The sequence below is a fragment of the Thunnus albacares genome, chromosome 10 (assembly GCF_914725855.1).
Source record: "Thunnus albacares chromosome 10, fThuAlb1.1, whole genome shotgun sequence".
Classification (NCBI taxonomy): domain Eukaryota; kingdom Metazoa; phylum Chordata; class Actinopteri; order Scombriformes; family Scombridae; genus Thunnus; species Thunnus albacares.
The window spans coordinates 2205860-2226154 of record NC_058115.1 but is presented as its reverse complement, the minus strand read 5'-3'; the positions used below and the strand labels follow the sequence as shown (position 1 = coordinate 2226154).

Here is a 20295-nt window from a genome sequence, read left to right as displayed (position 1 = left end):
TCTTGTTCGTGTGTCCGGTAGATTGAGATTTACTGGTACCAGAATCAAATGATAGAGAGGTATTCTGTGCGTTATTGCGCCCACAGTGCGCACACAGAGCAGAGAAATGGCACAGTTTAGATAAACAGCAATATCATGAGTCACAATAAGAGAATTAAGGCAATATTATGTTCATGTAGTATAGCAGTTTTTAATGTGGCTTTTGGGCAATATAAACAAACACTGTTGTGCTGGTATTATAGGAATATTTTGGAGATTTTCGGTTTTAAAGTGTCACAACCACCGCTGAGTGATGGGCATGTTTCCCTCCTGTTGGCATTATTATTCTGAGAGCGACAACTTCGCGTTTTACGCACAAAGGACCCGAGTTGGCACACGTTGTGAATTGCAACCATAACAATGTAAGTCTGCCGCGGGTCAGTGTGCGGTTGTGTTAAAAGTGGCTGAGCCCGGAATAATTCCTCCTCTGGCCCATTGTTGTGACACACTTTTAATACTGGGGTGTCTTCTGTGTTGGGAAGGAAGGTGGGGAGGGAGACGGGGGGAATACCATCAATAGTCCCTCCTGTGCTTCTGCTTGAAGGAGGCCATTCTGGTGATTTAGGAGAAGAGGGGGTGAGGGAGTGGAGGAGAGGGGTTGGTGCGTGTGTGTGTGTATATGTGAGGGTGGGGGGGTGTTTTTGTGTGGAAAAGAGACGCAGTTTGGGTGCGGGGCGGGCGGAGAGACAGACTGGAGCAGCGACAGAGCAGAGCGCACGGAGCAAGGCGCGCACATTCACACACTGACTCCCCCCCTCCTCCTCCTCTCTCTCTCTCTCTCTCTCTCTCTCTCTCTCTCTCTCTCTCTCCCTAACTCACTCTCACACACACAGAGAGAGACTGGGGGAGCAAGCTGCGCCTTTTCTTCGTCCAGACATACACTCTCACTCATTCCCTGGCGCACACACACAAGAGGCGACGGGCATATGTGGATATATGCAACAGATCCGTCTACAAGGAGAGCACCGCTTTTGTGTGCTATCCTCTACTTAAAGAAGGACACTACTTATAGATATATCCATTTATTTATTAATCTATTTTGCGGAGTTTTTTTTTTTTTTTGCGGACACTGAACAGCAGCGGAGGATTTAACATGCCAGACTTCTAAGAAGACATCTATTCTCCCCCCCACCTATTTTTGTCCCTCTGTGGAAGAAATCGCCACAGTCTGAGCGCAGAAGATGGGGACAAAAATGAACCAAACCAAAGGAAATTTACTCTCTTCGGCACTACTCAAACTCATGCTTTTCGTCGCGATTTTGCACGGCGTCACCGGTAAGACTTTGAAATATAAAGTTTACGAGGAGCAAAAAGTGGGCACGGTTATTGCACGGTTAAAGGAGGATGTAGCCGGGGTTTTAGCCAAACTACCGAGTTCCTTGACCTTTCGGTTCCGTGCTATGCAACGGGGGAGTACGCCGTTCCTGTCTGTCCGGGAGGAGGACGGAGAAATAAGCATTGGCACCAAAATCGACCGCGAGAAGCTTTGTGAGAAAAACTTGAACTGTTCGATTGAATTCGATGTGGTCACACTCCCGACAGAGTACCTGCAGCTGTTCCATGTGGAGGTGGAAGTGCTGGACATTAACGACAACTCCCCGCACTTCTCCCGCGCCATCGTACCCATTGAGATCTCCGAGAGCGCGTCAGTGGGGACTCGAATCCCGCTGGACGGCGCCGTGGATGCGGACGTCGGAGAGAACTCGCTGCATACCTACTCCCTCACCCCAAATAACTTCTTTAAGATCGACGTGAGAACCAGGACAGATGGAGCCAAGTACGCAGAGCTGGTGGTGATGCGAGAGCTGGACCGGGAGGTGCAGTCCAGCTACCAGCTGCAGCTCACGGCCTCGGATAACGGTGTACCCCCCAAGTCTGGCTCCACTTTGCTTAAGATCAGCATCTCTGATTCCAATGACAACAGCCCAGCATTTGATGAGCAGGCTTATATCATCAATTTGCTGGAAAACTCCCCCCTTGGGACTCTAATCATTGATCTAAATGCTACAGATCCGGATGAAGGCACTAATGGGAAAATAGTCTACTCTTTCAGCAGTCATGTCTCGCCAAAGATCTTGGAAACATTTAAGATAAACCCAGAAAGTGGCCACATTACTCTTATTAAAAAAGTGGACTATGAAACCACTGCTTCCTATGAGCTGGATGTTCAGGCTCAGGACTTGGGCCCTAATTCTATCCCAGGCCTTTGCAAAATTGTAGTGAAAGTGGTGGACGTGAATGACAACAAACCAGAGATTAACATCAACCTGATGACGCCAGGCAAAGAGGAAGTGGCCTACATTTCAGAGGGCGCACCTGTGGATACCTTCATAGCTCTGGTGCGTGTGGATGACAGTGACACAGGGCTCAATGGCGAGGTGGTGTGCAGGCTGCATGGTCACGGCCACTTCAGGCTCCAGAAGACTTATGAGAAGAACTACATGATCCTCACCAACATCTCGCTGGACAGGGAGAAGAGGTCAGAGTACAGTCTGACAGTCATAGCTGAGGACCGGGGCTCCCCCAGCCTGTCCACCATTAAACACTTCACTGTTCAGGTGCTAGACGAAAATGACAATCCTCCACGTTTTGAGAAGAGCCGCTATGAGGTCTTCAAATCTGAGAACAACTCTCCTGGAGCCTACCTGATGACAGTGGTGGCCTCAGATCCAGATCTGGGTACCAATGGCCAGGTCACCTACACCATCATAGATGCTCTGGTTCAGGGGAGCCCCATATCCACTTACGTCACCATCGACCCCTCAAATGGCGCCATCTATGCCTTACGCAGTTTTGACCATGAAGATGTCAGTCGTATCGCCTTTACCATTCAGGCAAGAGATGGAGGAAACCCTGCTCTGTCAACCAACACCACTGTCCTCCTGACTGTCTTAGATGAAAATGACAACCCTCCCATTATTCACTCCCCCTCCCTCCGGAATCACACTGCCGAGCTTCCGGTGTGGAAGTATGCATCCCCAGGTCAGTTGATCACTGCGCTTAAAGTCACTGACAGGGACGCTGGAGCCAACGGAGAGGTGAGCTGCGCCATCGTCGGCGGTAATGAGGACGGGCTGTTTGTGATGGATGCTCGGCGATGTGAGCTCAGAACCAACGCCAGCTTGGAGCAGGCACCAAGGGATGTGATGGAGATCAGGGTGGAAGTGCAGGACAGGGGCACTAGCCGGCTGTCAACGGGGGCACTCCTCAGGCTCTCCCTGCAGGAGAACATGGACATCCTGCCCCCTCTCTACCCCACTGGCTCCAGCCAGGCCCCACTTGATCTTTCTCTCATTGTCATCATCTCTCTGGGGGCCGTTTGTGCTCTGCTGCTCATTGTCATGGTGATGTTTGCCACTGCCCGCTGCAGCCGTGAGAAGAAAGACCCGAGACACAACTATAACTGCCGTGTGGCAGAGAACAGCTACCAGAACCACCCCAAGAAGCCCACAAGGCAGATCCACAAGGCAGATATCACCCTGGTCCCAACCGTCAATGGGACCCTGCCTGTCCGGGCCCATCCACGCTCCCCCTCAGCCTCCCCTACACCTGAGAGGGGCACCTTGGGGAGCAGGCAGAGCCATCATAGCCGCCAGTCCCTCAACAGCCTGGTCACCATCTCCTCCAATCATGTGCCAGAGAATTTTGCCCTGGAACTGGCCCACGCCACACCTCCTGTAGAGGTAGGACAATGAGATTTCATGGTTTCTTTTGTTGTCTTAGTACATTTTTAAACCTAGACTGTAACTAAAACTGTACATTTTTAAACATGGCAGTTATTTTTGGTACAAGTAGTGTTAATAGGCATCTATTAAAACCAAAAGATAAGCAACTTGAGATATTTCACTACAAAATAAACACCATGCACGTGTTTTTGTCTTATATTCAGTATTTGTTCTGAATTTATCCCTTGCTCCCATATTCTGTTACCTTCAGTCCTTTATATCATGTTTTTGTTGACCATCACATTCAGGAGCAAGTCACAAAGTCATACCACCCCCACCCCTTCCCCAAAGTGCTCCCCACCCCCCACCAAACATTGTCTTGTAGCCTTGCTTGTTTGACTCCATTCATTTTCCCCTCTTCATTTTTTCCTTTTATTTTTGTCTTTTTTGTCTTTTTTTCTTTTTTTTTGTTCTCTTGGGATTGTAGCAAGTCTCACAGCTTCTGTCCATGCTCCATCAGGGCCAGTACCAGCCACGACCAAGCTTCAGAGGCAACAAATACACCAGGAGCTACAGGTAATGTACACTCAAAATGACGACTTTGGAGCCTTCGTTTTCATAGTGGTGGAAGTAAGGTTAAACTTAAAGGATATATTTGGAAAAGAAACATTTTTAGAGGATTTTGTCTATTGTCGGTACTTTCACAGTCCCTTACATCCATATCCAGTGGCTTTTTGGTTTAGAGTCAAACTGTATGCTCAATAACTTCACATTTGCATAATTTTATGCAAAACCTCTTCTGCAGAGCGCTCTCCCCCTCTCTGTGCACCTTATTATCCATCAGTAGCATGGTACTCCCATAACCATTTGATAATATTATTGTCAGTGATTAGCCACTATGAGAAATGTATCAAATCTATGTCTCTCTGTGCAGATATGCCCTCAATGAGATGGATAAATTCAGTCTGAAGGACAGCGGCCGTGGAGACAGCGAGGCTGGTGACAGTGACTACGAGCCAGGCAGGGAGTCACCCATGGATAGGCTCCTTGGTGAGGGCTTTACTGAGCTATATGCCCCTGATGGCCAGCACAGAACGCATGCAGGTACACCCCTGGCCCCACCATCCATCCAGACCACCCACCTACTCCACAACCCTCCCTTCACATCCCATCATTCCTCTCTCCTCAACACCGAGTCCTGAATCAAATAGGCACATTCTTTTTCGCAGTTTTTACAGTGCATTGATTTGCTAAAACCTAATATCCTTATAGTGTAGGTTTTCCAATATCTACAAAATATCACAGGAAAAACTAAGAACCTTTTGCTGCAATTAACAGTTTATTTCTTCATCAATTAATCTGCCATATACTTTGCAGATTAATCATTTGGTCTATAAATCTCATAAAATAATGAAAAATGCCCCATAATAACCTCCTGGAGCTCATGATAACATCTTCAAAATATTTATTTTGTCCAAATAGCAGAAGCTTCATAAGTCTGAGTTAGCCAAAACAAATGGCTCTTTCAAACTGAGTCTTTTGTAGTACAAATTTCCATCTTTGTCTTTCCCCAAACAGTGTTCCTTATTGTGTTGAAGTGGAGGGATAGTAACACAAAGAAGGATTGTTGTACTAAAAAGACTAACTTTGGAAGATTCCTACCAGATCTGACTCACTCAGACTGCTGAAACCTCATATTAGCTTCAGCTGCACTTGAAAATGCATTTTGCACAGATTGTGGACAGTGGAACTTATCCCCTCTCTCTTACAGTGGAGTCAAGGTAGAGATCACTTCAGGACCAGTGAGAATATTATATTAAGATAGATTTAAAACAGTCCAAACCTATCCTTTCATTTCAAATGATTACTTTCCATCCATGCTCTTGGCAACAGAATGCAGGATGCTATACTCAAATCCACAAAGTGACAAGTCTATGTTAGAATCATGAGAATTTTGACCTATAAACAGGTCAGAAGAAGTTAAGAAACCCTGGCTCAACATATGCCAAGTGACACTCCTTACTCTATTCATCTGCTACCTGAAACATTACGTTAGCAATTTTGGCATGCCTTTTTTTGTTCTGCATTGCAAGTGCCTGCATGTGCATTGGCTGTGGACTTTCATAAATTATACTGTACATACTCAACCACAGAGTTTCACCTCACTGTCACTGAGTTCTTGAGATATCTCACCAGATAGCTCAACTGATCCTCCTTTAGAGCCACCCATCTTCTCCCTACTGTCACACTGCATGGAGTTTCCATCCTCTCCACAGTGCTGTTAACAAGGCATGACTTGACCCTACTGACTCAGAACCACCTAGCATCAAATATCTGGCAGGTTTCAATGACTAGTCGAGTTGTATACACACTCTAAAATTCCTCTGTCTCTCAGACTGTCTTAGCTAACGCCACACAGGTTGCAAGCTGCCGCAGCTTCTTTTATCACACCATCCTCTCCACCCATAGATCCCGCTTCTTTCCAGCCAGCTACCCACACAGCCATCACTCGATACTGCATTTGAGCTACATCCCAATTAAAGTCGACCCAGACGGGCAGACAATCTCATCACTAACCTCCCTCCCTTCCTTTATAGCTTTGTGGAGGAGCTCTGCTCGTTAGTCACTCTCCTTTTTCCCGCCTTCAAGCCTTCACTTTCAGCCGTCCAAACCCGAAGCCCCCATGCTCCTCTGATGAAAAGGAGGCATTTAATTGCCATGTGACGAATAGTTGCTATGGAGTTGGCTCCGAGTTGTGCCCGTGATTAAGCCCTGAGGAGCATAATTACATCTCAAAGCTCACCTTTCTCCTTCTGTATGTTCATCCTGCCTTCCGCCCCCATGTCTACTGCAGCATGGATGATTTAGAGCAGCATTTAGTCAGTGCACTGTCATTATGTCTGGATATGGTAGCCCTGACTGCTCAAGGGGAGGATGAGGCAGAAACTCTTTGTTTGTAGCCCAGATTGATGCAGAAGATTTTTATATATTATCAAGAAACGTATCCTAAGACTGGAATTATTGCAAAACTCAATTGCTTCAAGAGCCCATCAAGAAAACATGAACCTCTCCAAAAAAGCAGGATTACAAGAACTCTCAATGAATTGCTTTGCTCATTCATTTACTTTCTGAGAGTTAGATGTGAAGATCGATATTAATCTCAGGTCAGTGTGTTAAACAAAGAGCTGGAGAAAGATTAGCGTAGCTTAGCATAAAGACAGTAAGCAGGAGGAAACAGCTAGCCTGGCTCTGTCCAAAGTCCAATCAGTCATATCTCTCTTAGAAAGAATGCAAACAAGCGTATTCTCCAAAATGCTGAACTATTCTTTCAACTAGTGGAGTCTCTATGACTGCAGAGATCCCTCAGAGAACCATCTGTACTCAGGCTACATGGTTTTCTAGCCTTGTATCAAGTATCCATTTAAAAATTACATTATACTGGAAACTGAAGATATTTTATGCGATTTGATTTTATGAGCAGCAAAATGCACAAGGTCTTTTTAATACAAAGTCCTTTGTGTTGGTTACAGGTAGAAGTGGATCTCTTCACCATAGACACTGCTGTACAGAAAGTCAGAGTGCTGAGAAGTTTGTCTGTGATAAACTGCAGATTGGTTAAAAAATATCCTCCCTGTCGAGGTTGACCCCATTCTTTTAGCATAATGAATGAGAACTAAACAGTGTTGTCACATCCAGGCAAAAGTGAGGGAAGACATGTACTGTCCATCAAGGCTAATACTTATTCTAAATGGGTTAAAGGGGCACTCCACCAATTTTGTTATATCAAATCAATGTACTACTTTAAATTTAGTACTGAGCACTACTCATTTTGTGAAAACAGTTATATAATATCTTCTGTGGTCCTGGAGGAGTTTTGTTGAGTCTGAGGAAAAAACAAACAAACAAAAAAACACTAGTGATGTCATAGTGATGTCATCAAGGATATCTCAGCTGGAGCCTAGAGACTAGAAATGTAGAACAGAAAGTCTGAATTACAAACATGGACTTTGAAAGAAGTGGGTGTTTACCAGACAAAGAGAGTCTAATGAAAGACATAATTGAGTTGCATTATAGGAAATCCAGTGTTACTGGAGGCTGACTTATACTAGGCACTAAAATCCAGGATGTCTTGGTCTCTGCTGCTTCAATTTTGATTTTTTTTTTTTTTTTTAAATCTGCATGTTATGAAACCTCAAATATTATAGAAGTGCAATACTAAATCACTGGAGAGCCCATTCAAAAATGTCCTCACATTGTAGTCCTCAGTCTAGTCTAGATCTCAGTGCCAAAACTGCTTGTCTTTCCTCCTGCTCAGTGGAACAGCGCCCCCCAGCTGCTCTTTTATCAGGGATAAAAGTAGAATTTGTTTTCTGATGAAAATTAGATAAAAGAAAAGCTCTTTAGTAAACAAACACAGCAATGGCAGCAAGCCATGTAGTCTTAAGTTCCAAATAAACTAGTCAGATATTTCAGTGGCAAGTTAATCAGTCAGTAAGTCAACTGAATTGACTCAGACAGGCAGGCTTTCAGTTAATGTTTGCCTGACATGTTTTTTTTTTCCATTTTTACACACAAATCAGTTGGGTTAAATCTTTCATTTTTACCCTTTCATCAGCAGGGCACCCAATCTGCTGCTGCCCCCGCACTGTTATTTCCCTTCCAGTGCACCCAAATGCACTTTTCATCTGCTCTAAGATGTATTATAAATGTTCCTTTCATGTTAATGAGGGGATAATGAAGTCCCTCAATAGCACGACTGAAAAGCGCCGCACTCCTTTAATGAAGGCTTTAAGTTGGCATATTTGATTTGTCTAATTTATTCTTCTGAGATTTTCTATTTGAAGATTTAATATTGAAAAGAGCAACTTGAAAGGGAAAAATGCAGGGCTTTTAGAGGAGGAGTTATTTTGAATGGGTAATAGGCATTGATCGGCCTTGCTGAATTGTCTCTCTGTGGTAAATACATTGGAAGGTAGCAGGCAGCGCTCCTGCAGAGAGCCTTTCAGACTAATTAGGGCAGATTTCCACCGTGTTTCCACAGACAGTACAGCAAAAACACCTGAGGAGAGCAGGGAAAATATTAGCTGGATGGTAAAAAGACTCAACTGACAGCAATCTCCTTTACATCTCTTTCATTGTGTCATCAAATTTATAGTTGTTTTGCTCAAACATGAAAAATGTACATAAACATAAAATAGTGGAATCTCCTTTAGTAGCTACAAGATAACATATATATATATATGTATATATATATATATATATATATATGTATATATTGTCAACTTTTCAAGAAAAAAACAGCCTTGTTGTAAGCTTTGACAACGCAGTTTTAAGAGGATGTCATTAAAGGGTCTGTTTTGCCTTAAGTGGTAGGACAATTGTCTAAGCCTATAAAGAATCATTTTATCTCTTAGTTTGTCTAAAAACCTAAAAATCATGTAATATGAATATCCATATTTTTCACTGGTCAGCAACCTTTTAAGTTGAAGCAATTCCTTATCACAGGGTGTCACATTCTTTCATTTTGAATAGTTAGAAGGAAACAATGCCCAGTATTTCACAAAAAAAGCAAAACTCTGAGAACAGGCAGGAAAGATAAGTATACTTAAACAGAGTGTGAACAGATTTGAAACAATTAGGTGATTAATAGTTGATTGAAAGGAAATTAGTTGGCAACAATTATGGATTCAGAGATGTGAGGATTTTCTCGTTATCTCAGTTTTAATTCATTGTAATTGAATATCTTTGGGTTTTGGACTGTTGTTTGGAGAAATCAAGTAATTTGAAGACATCAGTTTGGGCTCTGGCAACTTGTGGAGGGCATTTTTCAAATGTTATGATTTTTAATAGACCAAACGATTCATTGACAAAAAAAAAGATAATGAATATTATTGTGAATACTTCAGTGTTTTTACTTTTATGTTTTTACACCAATGTGTAAGACTGGGTATAGTTTTAATTTTTTTGACATGTTAAATGTTGTCTAAATAGAACTTTGCATGAATGAAGTCTGTTTCTGCATGAATACACTGACTATATGCGTGGCTCAGCGTTCCTGATTACTTATGACTGTTTCTCTCTGTCTCTTCAGCTATGAGGCTCTGCACAGAGGAGTGTCGGGTCCTGGGTCACTCGGATCAGTGCTGGATGCCCCCCCTGGCATCGCCGGCCTCGACGTCCTCCGACTACCGCAGCAACCTCTACATACCTGGAGAGGAAGCACGTCAACCCACCGACCTCTCCCAGGACAAGACCCCACAGCCATGCACTGACACTGGCCCCACCCGGAACCAGAGCTTCTCCACCTTTGGCAAGGACCTCAATGGGGAGGATGGTGGTGAAGAGGAGGGTGGAGATGATGACAGAGGCGAGGCCACAGACGAAGACCTGTGCGGGACCACATCGTTGCTGTCAGAGATGAGCAGCGTGTTCCAGAGGTTGCTTCCCCAGGGTCTGGACTCATACGTGCAGGTCACCGAGAACCAGAAGGGGACTAGCCTCAGTGGGGTCGGGGTACCAATGACTGGGTCTTTAGATCGCAGGAGGGGACACCTGCCTGGCAAGCCCAACCCCTCTGTTCACCAGCAGGGCGTGGCAGCCTGGGCCGCCAACACCCACTTCCAGAACCCGGGAAGCAGCATCGGCCCATCTGGCCACCACCAGGGTGGCAGCTACCACACCCTGAAACCCAGCACCAAGCTCAGCTGCCAGAGCAGCAGCCACAAGGGCTCACAGGCACCCAAAAACAGCCCCCAGAACAGCGGCCATACACCCAAACCCCACAGCAGCCCTCTGCTCACGGCACTGGTCAGCCCCACTCTGGTGCAGCCTTCCCCAGCCCCGGTGCCAGTGCCTGTGCCGCTCCCTGGGCCCTCTTCCAAGTGGCTGCCAGCCATGGAGGAGATCCCAGAGAACTATGAAGAGGACGATTTCGACTCAGTGCTCAGCCACCTTCAGGGCAAACGCAGCGACAGCCGACACGAGCTAGTGGATGCCAGCGAACTGGTGGCTGAGATCAACAAACTGTTACAGGATGTCCGGCAGAGCTAGACTTCCTGTTTCTTATCCTGTTTATTTATTCACCACCCGCTGACTGCTTCCTTTTATCTTACGAGTAAAAGTGACGGTCTCTAGGTGGCAAAAGAAGGACAGAAAAATAACTGAAATAAGAGATAAAGACAAAAAACAAGACCTGCAATTGTCGTTAAAATTGCATTTCTAATGTAATAATTGTGTTTTGTGAATGCTAAATATCCAAAAAATTGTTTGTAATTGCTGGTTTGGTACACAATGTACACTATGTGACTGTATTTATCTTTGTATTTTAAAAATACATTTGTATACTTATATTTATAAAAAAAAGTGTATATAAACTTAATCAGAAGTCTATTTTTATATTTTGAATGCATGTTGAGTACAAAAATGTTGAATCAAGACTTTGACATGCGATCGACATTCTACATATTTAAATTGTCTTTTGTATTGTGATTTTTTTTATTTGTCACTATGTTATGTATACATGAATATATTAATGAATTAATAGACACTTGTCTTTGTGGATTATTGTGGGGAGGGGGACAGTACACAAATAAAAATAATAATATACAAACATGAATCAGTGTCTGTGGGTTATATTTCATGTACATCTCTCCTTTACAAGTCGGTATGAAGCAACAAGTAGATCTCACATGAACAAAATATCACTCTTTTATTGACGGAGGGAAGAACTGAAGGAAGTAGGATCTTTATGGCTTCTCTCGTGAAAATAAAATGAAGGAAAGTTAAAAGCACACTCTGTAATGTGGTTAAAGCACCCAATAACAACCCCATAACCCCACACTTTACTGCTGGTGCATTCAAACTCAATATGCTCTACATGGCTGAGAGTATATGTACACCTGAACATTATAGACAAATATACATTAGAATCAGAATCAGATTTAACTTTATTGCACAATGTCAGGTCAGATCAGAAAGATACTAAGTACTGTACATACAGGGTTGTGGTACAGATAGTACAAGGAATACTGTAATAAATACATTATGAATAATAGGAGTTATGTGTAATGTACTGTTTTTATTGTATATACAAACACTGCAGATGTATGTTTTTTATGGGGGATTTCTGTTGTGTGTGTGCATGCATGTGTGCATGCAGACAGGGTTACTTCTGAGTATTTTTTTGTCCACAGACACTGTCAATACATACAGTAGGTGTGCTAGTACATGTGTAGATTACTGTACTATGAGTGCATTGGTGCATGTCATATAGAGTCACATATGTTCATATATATTATATTTTTTTGCCCATTGGTGGTAATGGTGGGGTAAGCAGCAGGGTTTTGGAGATTGGGTTGGGGTGGGATGAGGAAGGGGGAAAAAAACAAAAAACAACCTGCAGTTTGGGTCACAGCATGATGTAATACAGTCCTTCTATATTCTTATGTGGTATATTCAAGTGAACTGTTATACATCCAGCTGTGGATATACTCAGTAAAGAAATAATCAGAAAAAAACTCTCCATGGATAATAAGTTACTCTATATACAGAGGTGGTTTATGTGCTCTTATTGAGAGTGTCTGTACATGCTATTGCACATCATATATTATTGTTAGACTATGTATTATTGTTGCAGAGGGATTGCTCTTAGACTTTGCATTTAACAGTTCATGAGTGTGATGGTGTGAGGAAAGAAACTGTTCTTATGTCAGGTTGTTTGTACAGTGCTCTGTAGCGCCTACCAGAGGGATGAAGCTGAAACAGTTTATGACCAGCTTGTGATGGGTCTGAAGTTATTTTCCCTGCCTGCTTCCTCACTCTAGAGATGTACAAGTCCTGAATGGTGGGTAGGTAGGTAGGTCAGGGCTGGTGATTGTTTCCTGCAGACCTGACTGTCTGTTGCAGCGTGTTACAGTCCTGTTTGATGGCTTTGACTGATAGAACAGACTCAGTAGCTGCTGTGTAGAACTATATCAGCTCTCTTGGAAGATTGATAGAATAAACAGTTCACTGTCATCTAAACATGGGAGCACTGTTTGTATCTATGGCAAAATCTGAGATTACATCATTTAATTTCACCCAATAATACTCTTATCACTTATCCCAAACCTTTTGAAGAACTCAAAGTTGGTGTTTGACTTGTATGATTCCAATAAAATGTTGGGTAGAGGAAGAATCCATTAACTTTCTTGTTCAGTAGAAATATAGGCAATTAGCTGATTAGTCAATTAACAGAAAATTAATGGACAGCAATTTTGGCTATAAATTAATAATTTCAGACATCTAGAAAGCAAAATATCTGGTTCCAGCTTCTCAGATCTCTGTTTTATGTCATTGTAAATTGAATCTCCTACATTTTTTCCATATTACTATAAATGATAAAGTGATTAATCAAAAAAATGATGATTCTAAACCATCTTGTTCATACTATAACTGTAATGTATACATTTATAAATTTAAACAGTATAGGCCAGTTTGTCCTTCACTAAACCCATTACAAGTTGGGTTCTTGTCAGTGTTTGCAATTTGTACAACATGATCCTGCTCATATGAGAAAGCTCTGAAGCATTTCCACAAACATGAAATGACTTGATACAGCCAGGATTGTTGTCTCAGCCCTAAAAAAAAAAAAACACTGTGAGGCTCCACATGCTGTCAGCAGTCTCAGAGCCACGTTAATTCACACAACAAAAGGATCAAACTTAGATGTGTGGTGGCTGATGGTTTGAAATGTGCTGTGGAAGCAGATGGAAAGAGCTGCTGTGAAGAGAAAGGGGTGTTTGAGTTTCAAGGGGGGGCTTTAGGTTTGATGGAGACACCTCCCTTCTCTGTTGGCTTAACAGCTAGATAATGGGTGACACCTAGAGGTTCACCATGTGCACTGTAAACCAATGACTCCAGCACCCCGTTCTTACCACCACATTACTACTACTACTACAACCACCACCAAGCCCAGACATGGAACCAGAGGGGAGAGACAGAGCCCCCTAGAGGAGAAACCAGTGTACTGCAGGTTTCAGGGGAAAAAGCTGAGTGGAGCCTGCAGGGAAAATAAAGCACCTGCAGAGGATCAGAAAACGCAGGACATTACCATGCCACAGCCCATATGCATTATAAACTAATTATACAATTAGCTCATGCGGGCCAGGCCTGTGCAGAATTTATTTTGGGATGTGAAAGAGTTGGACAAGGTGTTTGTGGGAAGATTCTATGTAAATAATTCATTAAATATGATGGTTAAAGAATAAACACAGATATACTGCATTTTAATAATGTATCAGGAGGTTGTACCTTACCTCAACTAATGAATCACACACAACTTTTACGGTCTTTATTATGGATAAATGCTTAGAATAAAACAGAATAACAAAACTGACTGATGTGATATCAGTTTGTTAAAAAAAAAAAAAAAAAAAAACAACCAAACAAAAAAAACATAATTTATCAGCTGTAACAGTTTTTCTGCCATCAGTGCTACAGAGGACTGGACTTCTTAACTAACTAACTGCAATAACTCGGTTCTAGGTGACACTTTATACTGTAAAAGCTTTAGAACAACCTGGTAGGCTGACATTGTTGAGATACCTCAGACATTACAATGAACATGTTATTGTGGATCATCACACTGCTTTCTCTTTACTTCTGCACCTCTCACAAAGCCACATGGCCTCTTTTTGTCATCGAGACAATATGCTCCTGTTTTCATTCCATCAACACTAGACGATGTTTTTCACTTGGGTTATGGCTGCAACAATTAGAGCTGATTGTATAGACACATTTACAGTTTTTTGCCATCTCAGAATCTGTTAGTGTGTTTTCATCACTTGACTCCTGTGTGTGTACATGTATATACATATATATATATATATATATGTGTGTGTGTGTGTGTGTGTGTGTTAAAGCAGGGGATTTACAGGATAAGTACGGTATTACTTTATGATGAGTTCATTATCATAATCAATAGAACTGATAGCCAGAGCCATGTTCTAATAAACTGTCCCCTTAAATGTGAACACATAGTGGACCGACATGAAGTGTTTGGAGGACTTTGAAACAGCATTCAGAGCTTCATATAAATGAAACTTAAGAAAATAAAATAAAATAAAAAATTTAATAAAAATTAATTTAAAAAATTGATGAAAGAAAGTGAGATTACTTTGTTAGCTGCTATTTCCGAGGTCAAAAAATGAACTTTGAGTTTAAATATCCAATAAAGGACGATATGTTCTTGTTTAAGAAACAGCAATAAACACAAAAGAATCAGTTCAAGGGGTGAGATTATGGAAATAAAAAGATGTAGTTCAATTTGAAAATTTGAAACAATTTAATGAACAAATCTAAAAATGTAACATCAGAATGACATTTTGACATTAGTATAGGGACACTAGATAAGCTTTTCTTTGCTGTTGCTTTGTAACTTTTTACAGAACTGAAATGAATTTCAATTTCAGACATAGGAGGAAAACAAAACCTTAGAAAACACAACTGCAGCAATCTGTCTGGCTCTTCACGCGGTCTTTCAACCCTCTCTGCCCGTCTCTACTCTATCTCTGCAATCGAGGCTCTGTTAAAGCAGAGGACAGATAGAGATGGAGTAAGCATCAGTGAGAGAGAGAGAGAGAGGGTGAAAACGATAGAGGAGGAGAGAGAGAGAGAGCATCAGGCAAAGAGAGAGAGAGAGGGAGGCGATATGACTGTAGAGTGAGGGAAAGCGACATAGCAGACACACACACATACGCTGCTATCTCGTCAATGCAGATCCCTTCAGCGACAGCAGGAATGAAGCTACCAATGTTACTATTGTCATGATACAAAGATACATGGTGTACGTGTGTGTTTGTTGAGACATGTGTGTGTCACTGCGGCAGTTTCTGTGTGTTTATGCACAAAGTGAGATTTAATGCAGTGTCATTCAGGGTGTGTGTGTGTGTGCATGTGTAGATGGGTGTGCATGCTTCCATTACCATTTCTGTATTGATTGTTAAGAGAACAGACAGCTGACTGATTAAAACCATTTGTCTTGTTGAGATGCTGAAACACACTGCTGTCTCAGGGATTGTGGACACAACTATTTAGTCTTCTCTTCTCTGGTGGCAACTAGAGGTGAATTCTGCACACAGCTCTTCTGTAAGGTGCCGTCGCTGAACTTAATGTCCTCATGCAACCCCTGATCCTAAACATGCTGCTCATCCCTTCTTCTGTTTGCTCTAACCTTTGGTTTCCAACATGACTGTGAACACGTCCGATTTATCAAAACAATTACTTCTTCTTGTTTTTGGGAAATGCTGCAACAGGTGATCACTGGCTTTTTATCAGCTAGTTCCATTCAGTAGTAGTACAAGATTTTACAGTCTTAACCCTCCTGTTGTCATTATGTGCTGTCATCAAAAAATTGAAATGGTTTCAAAACACTATCCTGACTAAGAAATGATGAATTATTTGAACTATAGTTGAGATCAGAGGAAAATATGTTGATGGATTATTTTTTTGATGACAGCACATATTGACACCTGTTGTCCTTTCGGGTCAAAATTGACCCAAAGACAACAGGAGGGTTAACGCTTTCATGCTTTTCTCCACTTAAATACTGAACTTTAGATTATATGACTTTTCTGTTCATTTCATTTGACCCTTTGGTATTTTTTCATTTATTTATTTCAATCTTAAATTTAAAAAAATGTATATGACATTTATTTATAAGGTTTTACACATTGCCCTGGACCCCGTTTCCTGATAACAATCAGTGTTAGAAGTTAAGAGCGTTTTCTACACGTGTTTCTACAAATGTGCTTAAATTTCTACATGTGTTTCCTAAAGCAGCACTTAAGAATGAGTGCAGGTACTAGAGTCAAGCTCACAACCCTCTGCTGTCCCACTGAACAAGGAGGGCTACACCTACCTGACTTTCAGTTATGTTATCTGGCTGCTCAATCCAGAGCTATTTGGACATGGATTAAAGGCTTACAACATCCTCCAGCATGGAAACAATTTGAACAGTCTCATACAGCAGAGACGCTGTCAAGTATTTATTAGTATTATTTAGTATTTATTTATTCCTATCGCAGTCAGAAAAACATAACTCAACATCCAAAGTAAGGTTTCAAAGTGTTGGCACAATATACAGATCTAACCCATTCCATTTTAATCCTGCTTTACTCGAGGCATTGAGAGATGGCATTACTAGAGACTAGTATAATAGAGGTATAAGTACATTTGGACATCTATATGAGCACAACAATTTGAAATCCTTACAATTGAGATATTCTTTGGGCTTCCCTCAGCACACTTTTTAAAATATCTACAAGTAAGAGATGATATTAGAGTACAGCAGGGTGGAAAACCCTTTAGAGGATTTTCAGATGGATATTATGATGCAAGAAAAACATAATTCCAAAGGTTTTCTATCCATTGCCTATAGCAGGCTCATGAGCCTTACAGAAAGTAAAGCTCTTAATGCAAGAGTTAAATGGGAAATGGCATTGACTATGCTTTTGAGGATGGAGGTTGATTCGTAATAGCTCTCAATCATCCTCCTATTACAGTTGATACAAACTCTTACAGTTTAACCTTATACACAGGGTTAATCAACACTTCAACGTGTCTGTGAGATAAGTAGTCACTACTCACAATATTGTCCCAGATGTAAGACTCAAACAGGTACTCTGTTACGTAATCTGGACATGTAGATGTGTGGAGCAGTACTGGAGAATAAAAAGACTGTGGGGGCGGAGATCCCAACCAATCCGAGACTGACGCTGCTGGAGGACCTCAGGGTTTTACCAGTCAATATGAAGGGCAACATCTGCCTTATCAGCCTGGCCCTAATCCAGCTAATAAATGTATAGCTATCCGCTGGAGAAGTGAGGAGCCCCCTGGTGTATCTTTATGGCTTAAAGAGCTTTAATCATATTTACCTTCAGAAAAGATTATGTTTAATCTCAGGGAAAAAAAAAACAACAACACACAAACTGATGTCTGATGCTGTTTGTATTGATTGTATTGTATCTTTTTTTTTGTGGGGGAAAAAAGGAAAATCTCAATAAATATGTTTAAAAAAAAGTGCATGTGCATAAGTGATAAGTGCTTCTTCCGCTGTCCTTGGCAACGAAGATGATGCTAAGCTTTAAACAAACTAAGCCGTGCTACATATTAATTATACATCTATCACAATGTGAAAGCGTTGTTTTTTTTTTACACGGGATTGCTGAGTATGAAAATGAAACTTAACGTGCAGTAAACAGTCTACAGTCTTTATAATTCATGTTATGGGTGGAAGCCAGTTTAACAAAGTAAACTTTAAGTGATTTAGTTGCTACTCAAGGTAAATGTAACTCTGAAGCAGATCCTGTTTCATCATTATGCATGTCACCTATTGTGAATATCATCTCCTGCTGTATATATATATATAACATATGCACCATTAAAAAAAAAGAAAAGAAAATATATGGAACCTCATCCCTCATTTTACATGAAACGTCACTTAATAAAGCACTTCAGTGTCAATGCCTATACAACTATTTCTAAGAGTGTCCTTGGTTGTGATGCTTTTGGGAAACGTCTCTTCAGCATAAGAAGGTCTGTTACATAGATGCTTTTCACTTGCATGATGGTTGCAACAATAGCTGTTTTTTTGTGCGTGTGAGTGTGTGGGTGTGTGTGTTTCTTTCCGTGTGTGCAGAGTAAATGTAGCACCACTGTAGTGTGACAGAAAGCTTATAGCCACACTGGGAGGTGTTCTGTCCACAAATACATACACACACACACACACTCTGATGAGAAGGGCTGGCAGTGGTTAGATAATGGACCATCAGCTGAACAATAGCTGCTGTGTGTGTGTGTGTGTGTGTGTGTGTGTGTTTGTGATGATGTCTTATTATCTCGGCGTGTATGTGTGTGTCTTTATCTTTTTGTCTCCTCCATTTTTGAGTGCGAGCATTTTCGGATTGCTCAATTGTTTTGTGTAACACATTTCGTGTAATGACGTGTGTGTGTGAGAGCGTGTGGACACACATGAGCGAGTGTGTGTGTGCAATCAGGGGTCGATATATGTTTTCTGTGTGTTTCGGTGTGTTTGTGAGCTTGTGTGTGTGTGTGTGTGTGTGTGCGGACGGCGATGAGGCAACTCCATGGGCAGTGTCAGTTTGTGTGTGTGTGTGTGTGTGTGTGTGTGTCAGGGCTCAATAAGCCAGTGTAATCTCCCTGTATATGGCAGTAAACACCTTGCTGGGTTGCTGGCTACTATCTGTGGACACACTGGGGCTGCCCACAGCAGATTAGTCTGATAACACTCTTTGTGTGTGTGTGTGGGTGTGAGAGAGAGTGCGTGGCAGACATACAAAGCTGATAGAAGTCTCTGTCTGTGTGTGTGTGTGTGTGTGGGGGGGGGGACACCTTAGATCTTAGATGTACAGTATGTGGTTTCTCCCTGTGTGAGGTGTGTTGTGTAAAAATACAACCTTGAATTACATAGAAAAAAAATCCTTGAAGGACACATCAACCCTGTGTGTCATTTCCTGCAATAGACAGAGAAACACTGGCAGTGATAAATAATAATAATAATCATTTCAAAAAGAAAAACAAAAAAAAAACATCCACATTTTACTTGTCATTTTATATCTATTTATATTCTCAAAGTTGTTTCTTAGTCACAATTAACCCTTTGAACACTTGGAACAGATTTTATTCCATCCTATCAGGATCTTACATTTGCTATTCGGAGCCAGCTGTGTTTGTAAGATGTGTTTCTACCTGCTTCTGATACATATTCTAATGTTGGAAAGGTTTTGTGGCTTTCAGGTGCTGTTAGATAATTAAACGGGCAGGTTGTTGGAGCATACTGAGGATATCGTTGCTATCTTATTAATAACTATTTTCATCTAAGATTATTTATTTCAGGAAGTTGATTTTTCTAAAAGCAGTAAAGCAGAGGGCCCCGGGGCTCCACAGCAAGTTAATTTGGCCCTCAGCCATGAAAAATAACATGTATAAAGTTTACCTCTCCATGAGATCCATTTAACAGCTGAACATTTGAAGGACTTCTAATCCATGTTGTCTTAAAAGCTGAGCTTCAAAGTTCATTCAAATCCCCTCCAATCAAAAACGTGTCTTCCCTCACTGTGATCTTATCTTCACTGTGCAGAAGGATGCATGTACAGAGTTTGTTTTCACATTCTTCTACTGAACAGTGAACGTTTCCCTGAGCTCACCTTAAATCTCTGGTGTGTACACATGAGAATGATTTGTGACATCACAGCTAGTTTAGAGCCAATCGGCATCCAGTATGTAACTTACACAAGTGTGATGTGGGAACTATAGGAGACATCTTGTATAGGACAGTTCAACTTTTGAAAATGAACAATATTTGCATTTTCATCGTTTCTGGATTTTTAATGAGGGAGAGGCAGTAGATGTCATTTAAATAATTTTAATATGATAATCGAACTTTTTTTTTACACATCAGACACAAATTATTACTTAAAGCAGAGTATTTTTATATGTCTACAGGTTCTTTAACCTTGGAAAAAGCAGCAGAGAGAAAAATCTAACTGCAAGGTCTGTTTAGTAGTTAAATTTAACGCTATAGAATATGCAT

General features: G+C 41.5%; 1 protein-coding gene across 3 annotated transcripts; it reads left to right on the top strand.

Moving 5' to 3' along the window:
• Positions 1 to 852: 852 nt before the first annotated feature.
• pcdh18b (protocadherin 18b) lies at positions 853 to 11319 on the top strand. Of its 3 annotated transcripts, none has more exons than XM_044364343.1 (4): positions 853 to 3722; positions 4225 to 4280; positions 4639 to 4808; positions 9796 to 11319. In XM_044364343.1, the coding sequence occupies exons 1-4, from the start codon at positions 1221 to 1223 to the stop codon at positions 10752 to 10754; spliced, it is 3687 nt and encodes a 1228-aa protein (XP_044220278.1). In that variant the 5' UTR covers positions 853 to 1220; the 3' UTR covers positions 10755 to 11319. The 3 variants fall into 3 exon arrangements, with proteins under 3 accessions (XP_044220278.1, XP_044220280.1, XP_044220277.1); XM_044364345.1 differs by having other exon boundaries at positions 4192 to 4280; positions 4639 to 4754; XM_044364342.1 differs by having other exon boundaries at positions 854 to 3722; positions 4192 to 4280.
• Positions 11320 to 20295: the final 8976 nt, after the last annotated feature.